The sequence below is a fragment of the Papio anubis genome, chromosome 1 (genome assembly GCF_008728515.1).
Source record: "Papio anubis isolate 15944 chromosome 1, Panubis1.0, whole genome shotgun sequence".
Classification (NCBI taxonomy): Eukaryota; Metazoa; Chordata; class Mammalia; order Primates; family Cercopithecidae; genus Papio; species Papio anubis.
Window position 1 is genome coordinate 97,699,003 of NC_044976.1, and position 20,828 is coordinate 97,719,830.

The 20,828-nt window shown below is 39.0% G+C and overlaps 1 protein-coding gene across 5 annotated transcripts in view; it reads right to left on the minus strand.

Moving 5' to 3' along the window:
* PLPPR5 (phospholipid phosphatase related 5) overlaps positions 1-17,100 on the minus strand; it is a 119,358-nt gene extending 102,258 nt beyond the window's left edge. For 3 of the 5 annotated variants that reach the window (XM_003892245.4, XM_009213547.4, XM_009213542.4), the window contains exon 1: positions 15,678-16,228. In XM_003892245.4, coding sequence (XP_003892294.1) covers positions 15,678-15,914 — 237 coding nt within the window. In that variant the 5' untranslated portion in view covers positions 15,915-16,228. Of the gene's footprint in view, positions 1-15,677; positions 16,229-16,345 lie in introns of those variants that run through there. The other 2 variants (XM_021921165.2, XM_009213534.4) reach the window with 2 other exon arrangements.
* Positions 17,101-20,828: the final 3,728 nt, after the last annotated feature.

Here is a 20,828-nt window from a genome sequence, read left to right on the forward strand (position 1 = left end):
CAACTGCTGTTCAAGTTGTACCAGCGGTCCCTTTTATGGAGTAAGACTTCTAGATCTGTTTGTCCTCACTTCTCTTTAATTTAACAGAGTCATGGATTGTCAGATTACCTACTAACTGAACAGGGAAGAGTCTGTGCAGTTGCTGACACTTCTCATTGCACATGAATAAACACATGAAGCACTGTAGGAACTCAGTTGCAGCAAGTTAATAAGCAGCCTATTTAGTTAAAATGGGCAGAATTATCACATGCTCAGTCTTTGAATTGTTCAATTTTAGTTGGTTTGGTTCATGCGGACCCTGGCTAAGAAACATATTCCAAACTCTTGGAATTATTCTCCTGATAATCATAATAGTATTCTCCTTGGTATGCTGTATTATTTCAAGTGTTAAATGTTTGCATTCAACTATTCATGGAATGTCAAATGGTCTCTTTGACTGGAATAGAAAAACTTCAAAGAAATGCTTAATCATGAGGACACTGTAACCCACAAATAATGTGTTAAGACCCGAAACCCAGAATAATAGTAACAGAGTTGTGGTAATGCTCCAATATACCTAAAGAAAGAGTGTGATCAAAAGAGGAGAACTGTTCAATAAAATGTACAAAACACAGGCTTGGACTGAGCTCCTGCACTAGGCCTAAGGAACCAAACTAAATGTAATCATCCATGCTAAAGTTCCATGTCACCAAGTCAATCTAAGTTATTTATCTGACCTTCCAAGAAATCAAGAGAATAAGAGACAATAGCCAAAACCCCAAACAAGCCAGTTCTGGCTGGCATGATAAGGAAGTCCACTCTGCTTTAACCTGTATAAGAGAAGTGACTGTGAAATAACCAATCTGCTTTTTGTTTTCTGTTTCTTCTTTCCCCAGTCCTTTTATATCTATATAACCAGACTCCTCTGCTCAGCTCATTGGAACTCACTCTGTTTTATAGAATGAAGTGTTACCCAGTTCAAGAACCACAAATAAAAGCCAATTAAGATATTTAAACTAAAATTGTTGTAATTTTTTGACAGTGGTTTGATTTATAAAAGTGAAAGGAAGATGATCTTAAGTCATCTGATTAATTTCAGAAAAAAAAATTGTTAAAAAGTGTACAAAGTATATAAAATATCACCCTTGAAAAAGAAAGAGCAGGCCAGGCATGGTAGCTCACACCAGCACTTTGGGAGGCCAAGGTGGATGGATCACCTGAGATCAGGAGTTTGAGACTAGCCTGGCCAACATAGTGAAACCCCATCTCTACTAAAAATACAAAAATTAGCCAGGCATGGTGGTGCATGCCTGTAATCCCAGCTTCTCAGGAGGCTGAGGCAAGAGAATCACTCAAACTCAGGAGGTGGAGGTTACAGTGAGCTGAGATCACGCCACTGTACTTCCCCCTGGCTGACAGAGTGAGGAGGTTCGTCTCAAAACAAAAAAACAAAAAAAGTAAAAGCACATACAGTACTATATAAATGCTTAAGTAGTGACAATTTAAAGTTATGAATATATATGCTATGTACAATTAAAGATATGGGAATGTGAAATAGTAATTACACAGGCAAAATATGACAATGTTAAAGATTTTTAAAACAAAATGATGAGTAAGTGAAATATTCTCCATTTGAAGTAAGTGAGATTTATTTTGGACTGTCTTATACAGCTTTGATTAAATGAAAAATGAAAAATGAAATGAATATACATGAGAAAAATACTAGAAATCAGTGATGATTAGGAAATAAAGTAAAACTAAAGACGAGTTTTGGAAAAATAATTTGGACTTTATAACCTAGGCCTCTATGAATGGGCAGTGCACCTAAATATATTTTCTCATAAAAATTATATTTTATTCAAGTGCCCAGGAAATTGATAATAGTCTTAAAGAAACAAGAGTATCTAAAATAATTTTAATTTCTATTAATTTTATTTGTTAAATACACAACAATTAGAGTTACTTATATCTACAATTTTAAAGGCATTGTGGTAGTCAGGATGTGGTGAGCAAGAAGCAAAAATATGCAAGACAAATATCCTAGTCTATGGGAACGTATAATCTTTTGACAGCCAAAATACGTGTGTATGTAAGTAACTATAATGCACAACCACGTAGTATACTACATCATATATACTACATACAACTGAAAGCATTTTAATAATCATCTGATTCCAAGACAGTAAATCCAATTAGATGAGGTTGCCTGGAGTGTTCTCTTAAGGTTTAGAAGCCCAGCTTAGTCTCAGCAGGAGAGAAAATGCCATGATCTCTTGGCAACATTTACTGTTTTCATGAAGCAGGACAGTGTCACAATACCGTGTTTTGCCTACTTGGGAAAACAAAAAAAGATGAATCTACTCTAAGGATGAGACAAATTAACCACAAGGTATCTTTATACCCACCCCAAGTCTAATGCATTGGGGGAAAAAAAAATAGCATGCAAAATAGGTACACTTTCTGTTCTACTTGCAAGAGTGAAAGTACACTTAAAATACAACATTCAGTAGTGGTGACAACAGTTAAGAACGTAAGACATCTTGTGTACAGTCAGATATGGGCAGCCAGAATAGTAGAAGGGACTCAGGTCTATGTTACATAAAGTTAAAGATTCTCAGTTCAAGAAAAGAAGAGTCAGAGAACTGAAAAGTAACTTCAAACACTATGAGACCACCTAAGTTGTTCCAAATAACTTCAAAAGGTTGAGTGAGGTCAGTGAGGAGATTCAGAGAGACAGACTTTATTTCATTGGAAGGTAGAGCATCCCAACAGTCAGATTTGATTTTTACATAGAAACAGCTGCCTGGGGAAGCAATGAGTCAGTATCCTGTCCCAGTTGGAGTTCAAACCTTTGCTAACTAGATAGCTAATGATACAGAGGCTGAAAAAAAAAGGACTAGACTTTCTCAAGGGCTTAAAGCTAGTAAGCAGCAGAGCATGGAGGAACACTTATGCACCTGCCTGTCAGGCCAATGAGTCACTGTTCATTTCATTTGTCTTGCTTTCTCTCCAGCAATCCATCACATACCCACAGGTACCCTTTTATCTTATGCAAAGCATATAAGGTAAGGGAAAAATACAGGATTTTAGAGAAAAGATGGATTACTGTTGAGTAGAAGCATTAAGGAAAGATTATGAAAGTGATAGTATTGGAGCTGTCTAAATTAAATGATGGAAAGTGTTTCAATAAATCCAAATTAAGAACAGAGAAAACAACATCAAGTACAGCAGCTCATAGAACTGCTTTATCAAGTCACTGCTGCTTGCCAGGAAATGGTACCAGGCTGGACCAGTCCTGCTATTATGTTTGCTATTATTTTGAAAGTACTCCTAGGAACAGATTGTGTCCCTTCAGAAATAAATATGAGTTCAAAATATAAATATATAAATGTCTATGCTTTTCTCTTAAATTTATAACACTGAATAACTCTTCTGCCTTTAAGTAGTTGTCAAACTAATGACTATGTCTCAGGTGCAATAGATATTCTATATGTTACTTATGCTGTTACATTATGTGTGAAAATCACAGTGTCAGAATTCAAAATCTGTGCATCAAAAATGGGTAGATTTTGGTTATATCCACTTGTAGCAAGTTTCAAATGTAGTGTTACTTTTTGTCTGAAAAGATTTGATGTTAGAAACAAAAAAGCATGATCATCAAGCCAAATGATGTGGGTGTTAAATGCTCTTTTTCCCCGTCTTTTGCTACCTCTTCACTATCACAGTATTTAACCATAAATAAAGTGTTCAGTAAAATCTTTTGGGACAACAGTATAGTCACTCGGAAAAAACTATCATAGTAATCACATACTCTTCATCTATCTTCCAATTAATATTGCCATAAAGAAAGATTCATTGCAGATGGCCTTAACATCTCTAGGAAGTGGCAAAAAATAAATAACATAGTACTAGTGAGAAGGGCCATCCCTTTATTAAAAGCACATATGGAACCATTGTGTCGAGGTATGTCACTTCCTTTATGTGGGGTCATAGGTTAGTCGCTTAATCTTTCTGTGCCTCAGTGTCCTCATTTGTAAGCTGAAATAACAATAGGGTCTCATAATGCTGATGTAAGGGCTATGTTAGTTAATATGTATAAAGTAGTTGAAACAATGTCTGCTACACACTAAGTGCTCTATAGATGTTAGCTACTTGTGTATTTGTGTTAGCTCATTAGTTGCATAACCTTGGGCAAGTCACTTAGTCTCTCTAGGCATTAATTTGAAAATTACGAGATAAAACTATATAATCTCTAAGACCTTCTTCATGACTAAAAAGTTCCAGTTATAAAGAAGCACGTTCTCTTTCACATTGGATTCACGAATCTTTTCCAAAAATGGGATGACAGAAAGAGCCTGATAGTGCGGCTTGAAAAAAGTGTCTACTGAATTCTCATATCTGTATTCTAGATTTAGCCCAGGAAAAATAAAAAGGGAACCCCAAGTAATCATGTGATAAGGAGCCAGAGAGAAGAGGAAATAAAGATCTCTCTGTGAAAGACCTAAAAGATTGTCACGTAGTTTTGACTAAGTCTCTTCATTTTAGTGACTGAGCAAACTCAACACTGCGAAGACACGTGTGAACGCAGAGGACATTGTCACCAACCCCAAAAATACTGTCTAGCATTTTTTTAATTGGAAATTTTAGGAGTTCCTTTTAAATTACAAGATGAATCCCCAGGTGCATTATCTCTATCCAGGACTGCTCAATTTTGGTGTGTGTGACAACACAGTGTACTGCTTTGAGGAGATCTCTGGAAATACAAGACGTTTCTGAGTGTAAAAGGGACTTCTATGAACCCCAATGTGAGAAAATGCTAAATATGAAATGGATATTAAAAAGTACAGTCTCTGCTGGTACTATCCAAAGCACCCTTTAAAAAAGGGATCACTGCACTAGAACACAATTTACTTAGCACAGAGGTTCTGGTGATATCAACACAAATTTGATTTTCCTTAGAGAGGAAATGCCACATGTTATTTTAGTGTTATGCAGATATGTTAGGGGTACGTACATTTGTACATAACTGCTCTATAATTTCATAAGTATTTTATTTCCAGATATTTCTTTCAATGATATGAAGAAGGAGTGGTGGGGGCTGGGCTTTTTCCTAGTTTTAGGATTTGGCACAAGTCACTTAACCTCTTTAAGCCTTAATCTCAAGGTATGGTGCACATAGAAGGTGCTCACCAAGTATTTGTCCAGAGAAAGGAAGGATGAGAGAGGGAGGGAGGAAGGAAAGAAGGGGGAAATGAAGGGCGAGAAGGAAAAAAAAATGGAAGGAGGGAGGGGAAAGGGGAGAAAGAATGGAATTAGAAAAAGTTCCCTCCTTTACTCTCCTCCTTTTGTACTTTCATTATTTCTACACTGTTTCAATTCCAAGTGTTTTAGATATTTCCATACCATGCCAAACACAAAACAGGTCATCAACAAATTAATGAAAACTTGAAGAATTCAATAGACTAGCAAATGTAATTGTGGCAATATGGCAAATAAAATTCAATCACTTCTACAATTATTAAGTTATCCATTAGCTAACAAATTTTGTATGTCTATTCTAGAAATAATGAGGACAAAGAAGACCTAGTTCCTAAGTTATGAAGTTTGTAATTTACTTTAAAACACTTCACCATAGTCTGTATGATATGTACTTACCAGTTTGTTTAAATTCTGATTTAAGGAGTAGTCAGCTAAAATGCTATCAAAATGCCAAGTCCTACATGGTCACCAGCATTTTATCAGAAAGGCCCCACTCCAAAGTCTTTTGCTATCTGCATGTTAATTAACAACTGATTTAATTAGCATTGTGGATGTAAAAAAGAATTTTTCATTGATGAAAGTAATGACTGAATTTGCATGATGAATGCTAAAGATGAACTCACTGGTAAAATCAAAGATTTTTAAAAGAAGATATAGTTGCAGCCAACAAGAATATGACAAAAGCTCAACATCACTAATCATTAAATCCACATGAAAATCACAATGAGATACCATCTCACATCAGTCAGAATGGCTATTAGTGACAGACTGGATTAAGAAAATGTGTCTTTTATATACACCATGAATACCCCTAATACAGCCATAAAAAGGGCGAGTTTGTGTCGCTTTGTAGGGACATGGATGCAGCTGGAAACCATCATTCTCCAGCAAGCTATTGCAAAAGACAAGAAAACCAAACACACATGTTCTCATTTCATAGGTGGGAACTGAACAATGAGATCACTTGGACTGGGGAAGGGAACATCATACACGGGGGCCTATCACAGGGAGGGGGAGGGAGGGATTGCATTGGGAGTTATACCTGATGTAAATGTGAGTTGATGGGTGCTAATGAGTTGATGGGTGTAACCGCAGCCAACATGGCACAAGTATACATATGTAACAAACCTGCAATTATGCACATGTAACACCTAGAACTTAAAAGTATAATAATAAAAATTAAAAATTTTTAAAAATCAAAAATAACAGATGCTAGCAAGGTTGCAGAAAAAAGGGAATGCTTATATTTTGCTGGTTAGAATGTAAATTAGTTTAACCATTGTGGAAAGCATTTTGGTGATTTCTCCAAGAACTTAAAACAGAATTGTCATTTGACCCAGCAATCCCATTGTTCGATATATACGCAAAAGAATATAAATCACTCTAGCATAAAGACATAAGCACATGTATGTTCATCGCAGCGCTATTCACAATAGCAAAGAAATGGAATCAACTCAACTCCAACATGGAGTATATATGGACACAAAAAAGGAAACAATAGACATTGGAGCCTACTTAAAGGTGGAGGGTGGGAGGAGGGTCACGATCAAAAAAACTACCTATAGGATACTATGCTTATTACCCAGTTGATGAAATCATCTGTACACCAAACCACTGTGACATGCAGTTTACTTATAACAAACCTGCCTATGTACCTCCTGAACCTAGAATAAAAGTTTAAAGAGACTTTCAAGCTATGTGGGTTCACTAAAATAGTTCGGAGTACTTCCTACTCTTGAATGAAAAGGGTGTGGGACTCTAGTAAGGCTTACACCCTCTCCCCAAATGGCTTATTCTTAATGGATTTAGAGTCTAGCCCTTGGTTTAAAAGGGTTTCTGCTTGAATCATGTCCACATGGGGGCCTAGAATCCCACTGTGGCTGTGCCCACTTTCATACAGGATTTCATGAACTAAAAACTTCTCAAGGACAGAGAGTTGGGAATCAACTGAACTTAGAGAACTTAGAGAACAGAATATGTAAACTGTTTGCTTAATAAATTGTTATTAAATAACTGTATGCACAGCAGAATTTGTTCTGACACTTGAATTTAATTCATTATAACATCATCACCACGAACTTCAGTTGGTGCCTGGACACGTTATCTAGTAAAAATAACCTAAAAGCTGGACATGACAAAATTGGTTTGAATCAGATAACACCACGTGACTTTGAGATGCTCAAGTCTAGTTATGGAAATGTAAATAAAATACAATATAAATTATAATATGAAGTTATTTGAGTTTCACAACTTGTATAAATGATGAAAGGATCATAGAAGAGAATGCAGTTATTCAACTTAGAGACTCCAAGAGACCTACATAAAGGCATTGGTGTTAGCTTGGAAGAATATATCAGAATATTCCAGGAAGTTGTTTTTGTTTCCGTGGGGGTGGGGGAAGCATAACAGAGGTGAGAAGAAAGGAGCATAAAAATGAATTCATACAAGAAATTACAAATGTATTATACACACACATATACTACCCCCACCCACACATACACACACATGCTTTAACTCATACATGTTGTATCAGGGAGAAAAGCCCACAATAAATTATCTATAGAGTTTTAAATGTACCTGGCCTGGAGAGTAAAACTCTAGAATCCCGTTTTTGCCACCAAAAAAAAAAAAAAAATGGTGATTTTACTGACAGTGATTCTCAAACTACATCTGTCATAATAAGACTAAAAAAGTAACCAGCCTGCTGAGTGAAAACTGGCATTCTCATAAAAAGTTTAAATAGTACTGAATATAGAACTCCGCTTCACATATGTTAAAACATCTTTCATAATAATGATACTCCTTATGATTTTCCGAAGTCTGTTATAAGGGTGCTGCTAACTATAGGTTAAGATCCTAACTCTGACCTCAGAACTTACCTTCTAAATGGGAATGATGGGCTGGGAAAATTTAGTTCTACTGGTTATTCCACTGGTCTTAGGAATCAATAAAGTTTTATCTTTAAACACAGATTTTTTTTCTTCTTTTTATGTTTGGTTGTAACTAAACTTACATATTAACAAGTATGTGGATACTGTAAAGAACATATTGATGTATACTCAATATGTTTTAACTCTCCCTTGCCTGCTAGGAATGCCATCATTTATGCTATAAATCAAATCAGTGGGCAACTGCAGCCAACAAAGCATCGGACGTGAAGTAATAGGTTCAGATCCTAGATATGTGATTCACCAACTGGAGCAAATTGCTAAAGCTCCCTGGATATGTTCCTATGTATGCTATCTGAAAGGATTAAAGAGTAAACGGTTTACCTCATTCATTCAACAAAAATGATTAAGTACACTTAATGTCATTTGCTCTGCATTATCAATAAAAATTATTAGCATTTATGTTAAATAACTAGCTATCACTTATTGAGCACTTAGCGCATGCAAATATTTAACTCTTATCAGCTATCAGGTTAAGTATTACCTCAGTTTTACAGATTGAAAAAACTGAGACTTGGATATGTAATTTTAAGTATTTTTGTCTGAACTTCCGAAGGGCAGAAATATGCCTTACTTACTTTAGAAGCCCAGGCAAATCCTATTACATAGCAGATACATTGTCTTCTTTCAAAACTTTTGCAAATAATGTGTTTGTGGCACAGTACCAATTTAAAAATTCATATGATACATGACATACTTAATACATGGTATCAGCTATGCTCCCTAGAAACATTATTTATTTCAAATTACAAAATGAACGAGATGATTCCTTCTAATCATGTTGACAATACTCAGAGCTTATTGAAATATTTTGAAAATAGCATTGCATTAATAATTAGGAGACCATTTTACATTTTTTTTTTATCTTTGCTATTCTTTCTACAGAAAAATCAGAAAAGAAGTGTAAAAATCTTACTCATTTTTCCACACCACAGACTAAGGCTGGCAAAGTAGTGCTACAAGCAGTGCTAACCATCTCCAATGACCAGGTAGCCACACAACCCATGTAACTTGCTCACGTTATATACATATTTTCCCTATATGTATGAAGTGATTTACTGTCTCCACAGTGTTTTCTCAACCATTTCATTCTCACAACAGTACTGAAAAGTAGGAAGAAATAAGTCAATATTTTTCAGGTAAGGAACTGGCAAGAGAAGCCACATAGATAATGAGCAATGGAAGACAGAGGGAGAGACAGGAACAAGAAAGAGAGAGAAGGGTGGGAAAGGTGAAGGGAGAAAAAACACTACTGGTGTTACGGGTCTTTGCTTTTCCCTCAGCATCACCATCTCCTTAGCAGTATGCAAAGGAGAGAAAATAAATGGAAAAAGAGACAAAGAGGAATGAAGAGAGAAAGGGAAAAAGAAAGGGAGGGAAACAGGAAAGAAGGGAGAAAATAAATGAGTATGAGTGAAAGTAACTAAGTGAAGCAAAATCTTAAGAGACACAAGAAGAAGTTTAAACAGACCCACATATCCCCAAAGAGTAGTTCTTAACTTTTAGGGGATTTTAGATATATCTGACAATCTACTAAAAGCACAGAGGCTCTTACTAAAGAAACTGCATATGTATATACATACATGCAATATTTTACACATAATTTCCTTGCATTCACTGCACCCCCAAATCTAGTGCCAGGTCTCATTTTAAGAAACATGCCTTAGCAACAGAAGTACCTTCACCTCTCCATATACCATGGTTTGCAGATCTAGAACCAGAGGGTGGTTCCACATAAATGTGGTGCTTGTAGCACTGTAGTAGAGTGTGCTACTGAGATGAGATGCATGCCTTCAAATCAAAACAATAGAAATATCTTTGACACTCCCTTCTGCTGCCACCTACTCCCCTGCAACATTTCCAAGCTTAATAGGAAACAATGTCCTACACTACCCATTGAAATGATCATCTACAATAGCACACGAAGTTTTCCACCAAAGCAGGAAAATTGAAATCGAGGATAAAAGGTTTGAGAAAATTTTGACTCCTGGTATTGAATCACTATGAGTGAAAATCTTTAAAGACTAATTAACATGTTAGGATAAAAGTATGTAACAAAAAATGAAATGCACAGCCTTTGGTGATTATGCCATTGCCATCATGAGACTCCAAATTGGTCATCTAACCTCTTTACGTCCAAATCTCTTTCATAAATTTGTTGTGAAAATTGATTATATTAATGAATTTAAATAATTAGAGTCTGACATACAGTAATCTCACTAAACTTCCCATTTCTCGTTTATAAAATAAATATATTTAATGTTAGTCCCTTATATGCTTAAGGGAAGTACTATCCTGGGGAGTATTAAATGAAGCAACGTGTTAAATGCACCTAACACAGTGGCTGGTGTGTAAGAAATGCATGACGAATTTTAGCTAATATTAGCCCACTTGGACAAACAGAGGAGTCACCAAAGATAGGAATCATTAATTTCATTCTAAGAACTGAATTTTGATTAATTTTTGCTTTTCTTCCTATTCTGACTCCCAATTTGTGAAGGTCAGCAGACTAAACTAGGTGGTTTCTATCTACGTTTAATTTCTTACTGGCCCTGGAATCCACTAACAAACTAAAGTATTTTGCTAAGTGCTTTAAAGAGGTTTCCTGATTAATCAACACAGGCTTGGAAAGCCTAATAGGAGCTAACACATATACAGCTGGGCACTGCTCTGATATTTACACATGTTAACCCATTTCATACTCAGTAATCCTGTGAGGCTACTACTCATATTTACCTCAATTTTACCATAGAGAAAATGGAGGCATAGAGAGGCTAACTGGCTCAAATTCTCACAGCTCGAAAGTAGCAGATCAAACCCAAGCAGGCTCCAGAGTCTGTGATCTTAACCTCTACAGGTACCGAGTCTCCGAGAGGTGGGTGTTTTTATGTCCAGTTTATGAATGAGAACATTTTGACTGAGGTTACATGGCTAGTAAGTGGGAGAAACCAGGATAAGCATCCAGACACATCTGAAACCCATGTCTGTGCTTTGTCTCCTACACCACACCACAAGAGTGTTCCAGGAATGGGGATGGGCAGTGAGCCCAAGGCTGGGTTTGGGGGAGAAGAGGTCTATGGGAAAGCTCTAGGCACGTTGATCCAATGGGGAGCTCTGGGTATGAGATGACTTTCTATCATCTATCTTCACCACATACAATGACACCAGCACCCTGGGGATAGCAGCAGTAGCTACATTTCTCAAATCTGAGTCTCCAGGTCCAGAGGGAGCTTCCTAGGGTTGCAGATATAAATAATCTGAGATGCACCTTAACATTCAAATCTGCCATGCTCAGTGTCAGGGGCTGCCTTGGTTGGTGCTGGTTTTCCTTATCTTTATTCTAGCTTTGTGAAGATGGTGCTCTAGCTTCATCTCCTTTAAATCATCTATGTTGCTCGGAGATCTAAGGAACAATAGCTGCTAGTGGCCACTGTATCCAAATGTGGGGAGCAGCAACCACTGCCATCACCAGTTCTTTTAATCAATGAACACCAAGGATCACTCACTAAACCTGTACCTGTATAAGCAGTGTCCAGTGCTCTGGCAAATGCTATAGAGAACCAACTGAACAGTACCTCTTTTCAAAGAGTTTATAAACTGTATCATCTGAGTAAATAAGCCCAAATTACAGGTGCTTTCTGAAAATGCAATTGCAGTAACATTGGACAATGCAAAATAAACTTGGAGATGAAGGGTTCGAAATTCTGTATTTTGATAACATTAGAGTCCTACTACCTAAAAAAAGTCCTAAAACACCACCCATCATACTTTATCTCTGCTAAATTCCTATCAAATCGAGAAAATCTCTCAGCCTGGCATGGCATTTCAGGCCTTACCAATGTGACCCCAGCCTTCATCTTCAGATGTATACGCCATTTTCCCCACACACCACTCTTAGAAACAAACTAACCAACTGCTGTTTCAAGAGTACAGTCTCCATTTGCTGCCTCCACGGGTTGTTCACGGAGCTGTTCACGGAGTGATGTCCTAACTCAAATTCTATTTCAGCCTCTCCTTCAAGACACACCTTAAAAGCCACCATCTTCTCCATGAAGCCTTGCCTCTTGTCTCCAAACAAAAGTGATTTATCTCATCCTCTTCTGAACCACTAGAGGTCTTTGTGGTACATGCAGATGCATGTATATGCATATACACATACACATGCATAACTTCTGTCATAATTATTTATATTATGAGCTGCGGTATGGTTATCTAATTTCACAAATTAGGCTGTAAACGCCTTAGGATCAGTTACTATGGTTAACTTCTGAAGTTGCCTTTATAACCTCTACTCAGCCAGATATAATGCTTGGAACACAGGCATTCAATAAATTTTACTGATTTTTTAATAATAATAATGTTAATTATGTAGTGAACTCCTATGGAGTATCAACTATGGGCCAAAGATGACATTTACATATTATAACTAATTTGATATTCAAAACCTTGTCACGAAGGGAATTGAAGCTTAAGGAGCTTAAATACATTGTTCAAGGTTACACAGCAAGTAGAGTTCCCAACTCTTAACAATGCAGCAGAGTGTACTTTGGATTTGAATCCAAATTTACTGGACTCTGAACCTGGGCCCCAAGTCAGCATTATATAAAAGTGATAAAATTCAAAATATATATTGTTTTTAATTTGTACATAAATGAATTTAGCAAGTATGAAACAAATCTGTAGATTGTGGTAGTGAGGAGAACGACTTTTCAAAATTACCCTCAAGAACTAGAAATGAGTTTGAAAGATATATATATCTCTCTCTCATATATATCTAGATATATATATGAACCTTTATTACTACAGGACAAAAAATGTAAAAGAGACTTTTTGAGGCATTTATTTAGAAGAATGATTCACGAGTAAATTGAATTTTCATCCTGTAATAGAAAAACCACACTTGAGAGCATGATAGAGTAAGGGGAGAATTCTGGGTGTAACATTCTTAGCCTTGGTCCTTGGAGAAGATACTTAATCTTTCTAAGCCTTCATGTTCCCCAATATTAGGTAAGAATAATAATTATTGCTTTCACAGATAATGCAAATATCAGAAGGATATAAGGTATGTAGAAAGTTTATTAGAGTATACAGAAGAAAGTAACAACACATGATGGGTACTGTTAATATTTTTATTATTATTATTTTGATGCCCAAGTGAGCATGCTAACCCAGTGTTCTTAGGAGGAGTGGAGAGGCAGAGCTGCCCTTACTGCTCCCAGATCCTCACATGGTGACAGAGTGCACTATTCCTAGAAGCAGAAGGGAAAACAAACGCCAGCAGCACAGCTATCCTCCAAAACCCGCCACTTCCTTCTCTTCTAAACTGATTCCCATATCCATTCTCCTGTACCTAAAATAACTAAAAGCCAAAACATTGAAATCAATTTGGATTCTGACTTCAGAAAAGTCTATCCACTTTTATTCTCAATGCCTGCCTGACTAGCCAGCTTCCACCTTCTTTCAGAGAACAAGCTCTTTGGAAGCAATGGAAGTCGCATGGCATTCAGGCATCAGTCTTATAGGCATACAAATGCCATACCCACCTTTTTTTTTGTTTTCAGATATTCCTAATTTATTATCTGAACCTCACTTTCTTCAAATATTAATTGGAGATAATATCTCCTGAAAGAGCTGCTCTGAGAAATATACATGACTATGACTATTTGGTACCCAAAATAGAGTAGGCACTAAATAGTGACTAATTCATTCCTTTTCTCCGTCCTACATTCCCCCTAAGTGGAGAATCATCCAAATCTGTGGGCCAGTGTGTTCTTGTCTCTAACTAGCACCTGCCATCATGATTGGATGGTTAGGACTGAAAAGTGCTATCTTATTTAAATAAGATGGAATGATAATTAAAGGAAGAGTTACAGACATTACTGATTATAGTTATGACCAAACCAATGAACTGAAAGTGACAGTCTTTTCCTTTTTTCTTTAAAACAGTCCTTGAAAAATATCTGAGCTATTTAGTCTCCTGGAAGAAAATGTATATGGGAAACCCCGATCTCCAGAAAGTAAAAAGGACCCCAAAATTTCTCTGCCAGCTTGTCAAATGGAGAAAAGAGAACACAAACATGAAGGCTGGATCTGGGGCTTCGACAAATTTTAGCAACTTATTATATATATAGTAAAACATTATCTGGGGCAAGGTCTAACACATTTCAAACTATTATGCTAGAAGCAATTTGAAGTCAACTATCACAGGACACGTGATAAAGTTACTTTAAGGTTCTCAAGAAATTCCTTGATTTGTTCATTGAATTCTATTTTATGTGTTAGAAACTTTTCATTATTTTGCAAGTAAGTCAGTCATTGCTCCTAAAATAAATTTTAAAAAATGATGAATATCCAAACCTAATGGATTCAACAGACATTCTTAACATGCAGTTTACACATTTAGCTACTGAAAATAAAACTTCATTTTTCCTTTCTCCTTCATTTTCTTATTTCCTGGTTGTTATCTGCTGAGGGAGAGAGAGAGCGCGCGTCACAGGAAGGGAACCTCCAATACTTTGTCAATTTTAAAGGAACCATAAAATATCAGGTTTTCTAAAGAAACACTAGCAATTCTCCTAATAATAAATATGTAGCATATTCACATATGTAAATTATAATAAAATTAATATTATGTGTAACTTATCCCAATAATTTCATATGTATATAAGTGAGGTGTGTGTGTATATATATACGTGCGTGTATCTGTATAGTCATTCCTTCTCTCTCGCACACACATAGACTCAATAAATCCAAAAGGCATGTTCTGTGAGGTTCTAAGAGAAAAGGACTTAAACTGCCCAGGGAGCGGAGCAGCCTTTAAATAAATCCAAAGTGCTCTTGTAATTGAGGCACAGCTCCTGCTTTTCAGCAAGGCACTGATGCTGAGGCCTCTTCATTTGGAAATTCTCAAATTGTTTTTTCAAATATTTGTTCCCTGGTCAGCTTAGTCCCATTGGCACCTTCATCTGAAAAGGAAGGAGGTGGTAAAATAGAAATACGTGCCCCGACTCGGGAAGCGGGAATCCCTTCCACACCCCAGCAACTGATCCCCTCTCTCCTCGCCGGCCCGCCAGCCGCTGCTCTTCTTCCAGGCGCAATAGGAGAGGAGGCAGTGAGTGAGGCAAGGCCACAGAGTGAATGGAATCAAGGTTCACCCCCAAAGCTCACCTCCTTTGCAACCCCGATCCCCACCCCTCACCACCTACGGCCGATCTTCCCTTCCACCCTTCCATCCTCCGCCCCGTCACCCAAAGCTGAAGCCACCGCGGGGGGTGCGGGGGTGCGGGGGTGCCGTGTGGGAAGAGCTGGGGGCTTCCTTCGCACCCACCCCTCACGCGCCCTAGAATGTCCTCTGGGGAAGGGGCTGCCCATAACTTGGAGGAAGTTAGAAGGCAAAACCTACCGCGCCCCAACCCTCCGCGGGGCCTCAACCCTAAAGGCGAGGGGCGAGAGAAGGGAGTCGGCGGCGAGAGCAAGCGCCCCAGGGCTTACCACGAGCACGGGGACCCCGGCGGCCAGCGAGTAGAGGAGCACGGGGGGCACGGCGCTGCTGTCCTCCGGGCCCGGGTAGGGCTTGCGGTAGGCGCTGTCGTGGCAGAAGAAGCCCTGCACGTTCACGGTGAACGTGTCCGTATACTCGAAGTAGTACGCCAGCATCACCGTCCCTGCCATGATCACCATCTGGAAATAGAGCATGCTGCTGGTGAGCGCCGCGGGCAGCAGGGGCATGCACGCCTCCCGGGCCGGGCCGAGCCGAGCCGAGCGGGCGGCCGACGCGGTGGGCCCCCTCCCCGGTCCGCCGAGGCAGCCACCGGGGGCGCGGCGGCGGGGGCGGCAGGAGGACTAGGCGCGGGAGGCGGGATGGAGCCGCTGGAGGAAGAGGCGGAGGCAGGTCCGGGCTTCGAGGCGCCGGCAGGCTGCAGAGGAGGAGGCTACCCCCGGACGAGCCCCCTCTCCCCTGCCCGCCCCCTGCCCGCCGCAAGCGCCGCCCGCCCCGGCGCGGGGTCGCGAGGGAGGGCGGGGAGTCCCGGGCGACGGGCAGCGGCCGCTGCGCCCCTGCACGAGACCATTCGAGAAGCGGCGGCGCTGGGCAAGCCCCCTGGCCAGCCGGGAGGAGGCGGCGTGGGCGGACCGGGCGGCAGCCGGCGGGACAGCGGCACCTGTACTCCTCAGAGGGCGGACGCTGTGGGGCTGGAGAAGCTCCTCGCGGGGGTAAAATGAAAAAGGGGGGAGGGGAGGCAGTAGAGATGGAGCTTCCAGAAACTCTTCCGAGGCACCAGCTGAGCGGTTTAAGAAACCCGCACAACGCCTGGGAAAATGGTGCGTGGACGCGTCTTCCGAGCGCAAAGCCCACCAAGGCGCAAAGTGCCTATGCGGCGCCTCGAGTTTCAACCGGTGCGTCCAGCCTGCATTCCTCGAATTCCTTGACCCAGCCCGGGGCTCCGAGCCTGGCGGTGGTTTCTAAGTGCTGTTAGAAAAATCTCAGGATTTTAGATTCGGGGTTTCTTTGCCTCCTCTGCAGCCTCCCAGGGCTTTGTGTGTGTATATATATGTATAAATAATAATAGAAATCATAGCCCAGTAGCTCCCGAAGCATCATCTCTTCTACAGCAGCCCCTTCCTGGATCCATGCATTCTCTTGCTCATCTTTTCAGTCTGTCTTTATTAGCTGCTTGTGAGAGGAGGCATTGCAGATTCCAGGCACTGAGCGGTCCCAGCCACCAGGGTAGGAAAAAGGACTATTTGCCTCATCTCGTTATTTATTCCCTGAATTCCAGGGAACTGCAGGGATTCCTCAGGGGTCAGGATAAAGGAGAGGGAGACCAATGCTGGGCTCACAGCACATGCATACAAAAATTCATACGTCCATGGGTGTCCACGCCTATGCGTGGGTATGTAACTAACTATGGAACTGCATATATGCAAGGAGCCCGTTCTGTCATGCCATGTGGGTCCCTGCTGCAAGCTTAGTCAGCAGACTCTCAAGGGGTCTTTCTTTGAGCCTCAGGCTGACACCCCTCTACTCCAGTGAGCGGGTGAGGAAGCATGAATACGAGCAAGAGGAGGAAAATATTTTTAGAACCGTGACCTGCTCATTAAAACCTGGAATCACCTTAGCAGGGTTCTAGAATGTTGGTTCATTGTAATAGGCTGTAGCTTGATGAATTTTAGAGGTGGGCCTTTATCATCAGGAAAAACAAAACACTGTTGGCTTAAAAATCTGTTGAAATCTGGCAAATGATCGGTAGTTTTGGGATGGGATAGTAATGGCAGTGTGAGTTTCTTATGCATACCTCACCCTCTGCATTGTTATAAACATAATTCCACAACTAATTACTTAGAGCTACAGGATAGACAACACTAAGCAATGTGTATAACAAGCAATTTTGGGCAGTGGGAGTAAGCTGTTCCAAAATGGACATGAGCAGCTTATATTATGAAAATATAACTACTATAAAGATACACGTTTTAAGGCTTCATTAAGAAAATCATTCTAAGACTGTAAGGGTATTTAAACTGCTACTCTGGTTCTAAATAGGAATCCCCCCAAACTATCTCATTCACTGAGGAATGCCCCTGAATGCCCCTGAAGTCTTGTTTATAGACAATTTTCCAATTTTTGGAAGAATGATGTTAATTTTTAAGGGTAACTCATTTCTTCAGTCTAATGAAAGTGTGCATTATTTTCACAATTAAGACTCATTGTAATGTGTTGTTAATGCATATGCAGTGCCCAGCACAGTACATGCAACACGGCAGAGTCCTTGTCTGACCTGTTCACTACTGTGTGCCCAGCATGAGCACTGCACTGTATTGCACATTATGGTTATTTAAGAAAAATTTGTCGAGTAAATCGATGAACTGGCTCCTCTAAGAACAATGGGAAACTGTTTTCACATAGAAAATTTGTCAAGGGTTAAGGAGTCAGAATCTGGATAAACACAGCCCACATACTTACATGGTCACACTGAAGTAGAAGGTGTAGGTTCAGCATAAGAGCAGTGACTCTGGTATTGCCTCAGTGCAAATGCTAGCTCTGCCACTTACCACTTCTGGAAGCCTGGGCATGATGCTTCAACTCTTTCTGCCTTAGTTTCATCACCAGGAAAATTGAGATAATACTAGTACCTAATTTACAAGGTGGCTATAAGGATTAAATGATGCTAAGCTTATTATGTCTGGCACATTTAGTAAAATTTAATTTCTAGGCATAAATGTATCTAACCTACCTTAAGTAACTCAGGGCATTTCAACAGCCATCACCAGTCACTTTCTTCTCATTTTATTGCTTACAAAATGATTCTGGTTGAACCCATATTTTTGTAAGTGTGCAAATATTTTTTATAGATTTGTGCACATTCTGTCTTCTCCTTCAAGTGCTCTCCATCTCAGGAATAAGATGTTATATTCCTTCAAAATTCTAATATCCCCTAATATTTGTCTCTTTTAGATGGTGAAAGAATGTTGTTGACTGATTCATGGTTGACTAACCACCCAGTGCTGAAATTCAAAGTTAATATTGAATCTTAACACATGTTATAAGGATACCAGTATTAAATTCACCTTCCATGAATATTTGAGCAGACTAGATAGTCATAGAAGTGGTTCAGGGTGGATGAAAGAGCATGTGAGTTATGTGCCCTTGGGCTAATTCCTTTACCTTCCTAAGCCTGAGCTTCTTTGAGGGCAAAAATGAAGTGTTTTTTTTTTTTTTTTAACCTTTGGGCTTATTTTGGCAATTAAATGAGAATATGTGAGCTGCCTGGTCCAAAGTAGGCACTTATTTAGGTGTTTCTTCACTTTATTTTCTATTAAGTCATTTAAGCTAATTCTTTTCCAAAATATATCTTTCCAGCTGCAAAGAATCCCTTGGAATCATGCCTCAATTTTTACTTGTTTCTGGCTCTTTCTAGATGAAAAAAGCACTACTGATATTTGATCCTTTACAATTCTGCCTGAATCCTTAATTTCATTCTTAGGTACATCACTGTGCTTTCGAATGTATTATAGCTGTCAGTCTTAGCAAAACACTGTCTTGTCCTTCAAACTGTGCCTATCTCAGCTGCTACCAGCGTGAATAATCTAGGTTAAAAATGTGGAATTTATAATTTTTATTTTCCAATTTCTCATCATTCAAATTACAGTTAGATGTGCATGACTTAACCACTCTCACTCCTACCTTGTTTCTCCACCATAAAACATGAACATGGTAAACATTAAGACAAATCTTGGGAGGAACATTTATCAATTCCAACACCTCTCCTCTCTCCACCCCAATACTATATGCTCTAGTAAGAACTAGTAAGGTGCTCGACTCGCATGGGATGATATAGTCCTCGTCCATATGGTTTATAACTCTTCTTCCACAGACAGAAGATGGACATACAAAAAGTCAAGGTGGAGGGGACCTTTATCTTGGTAGGAAGTACAAAGACAAACTGAATAGTCCTTGGATGGGCGAGGATTGAATATTTCTTGATGGCTTAGATAAGTGAATGTATTCTCCCTATTTAACTTTGAAAACCTAAGGTGCCTGCTAGAAGAGTACAGAACATCTGTACCTGGCTCCTCAAGATTATCAACAACTGGGTCCTATACAACAAATATTTTATTGTTGAAAGAGCTAGATTGAGATTTTCCTCTAAGGGCAAGGATTTGACTTTCATTGATTTATAGACATAGTGTTGGTAGCAAAGACATACCTGAGCATTTCAAAAAAAAAAAAAATACAGAATGTTAAATGTTGGTTTCCATGTGTTTCTGGTAAATAGTGCATAAGCCCAGACATTCTCCTGAAATGTTCTCATTCTGTATGCAAAAACAGAGAAAAAAAATTATAGCTGAGATAGTGGAATATGAAGGATTGAGACAGTTTTACATAAGACAAACTAGGGAAGCATCTTCAAAAGAATAGATTTCTCCTTTAAACAACAACAAGAACAACAGCAACAACAAAACCTATACTCACAATGCCAAACCTGAGCTAGATTAGTTAAGGAGATTCAAGGGTGCACAAAGTTAGATGAGTTTGAACTAATACAGAACTTTAAATATTAACATATAGATTGGTGGAAGATCTCATGAGGATAAATTTGGAAAGAGATTTTTTTTAATAGGCCAGGTAACTGCTTCCAGAATAAGTAAGAGTATCTGATATTTTATTCTAAAATTATCTAAAAGCCTACAAAAGGCAGTGTCTAGCAGCTTATTATTGGACTGAATCTGGGGAATGAACAAATACACTAATCTACTAACTCCCAGACTACTTGATATGAGGAATGCCCCTGAAACTTGAATAAGAGAAATAAGATGTAGAATCTGGTTAACTCAAGAAATGTTGTGCTTAAAGACATTCACATAAATTCAAAGATACAATATTCTGAAAGGCAAATTTGAAAAAGTAGGAATATTTGGGATTACACCCTTGACCTCTTCTTATTGATACCGTACAGTATGAGATCCTCACAAAATGATTTCCACTGTTTAATTTAGGATGTAGCTGCTTTCTTAAGCAAACAGGAAGAAAAACAGCTACGGTAGTAATTGGAGTGTCTGTCTTTGAATTTCCAGTTGTTATGGGATGTTTAATTCAAAGGCCAGATGCTTCTGACCTGGACAAGTTGTACTTATCTTGGGACCACT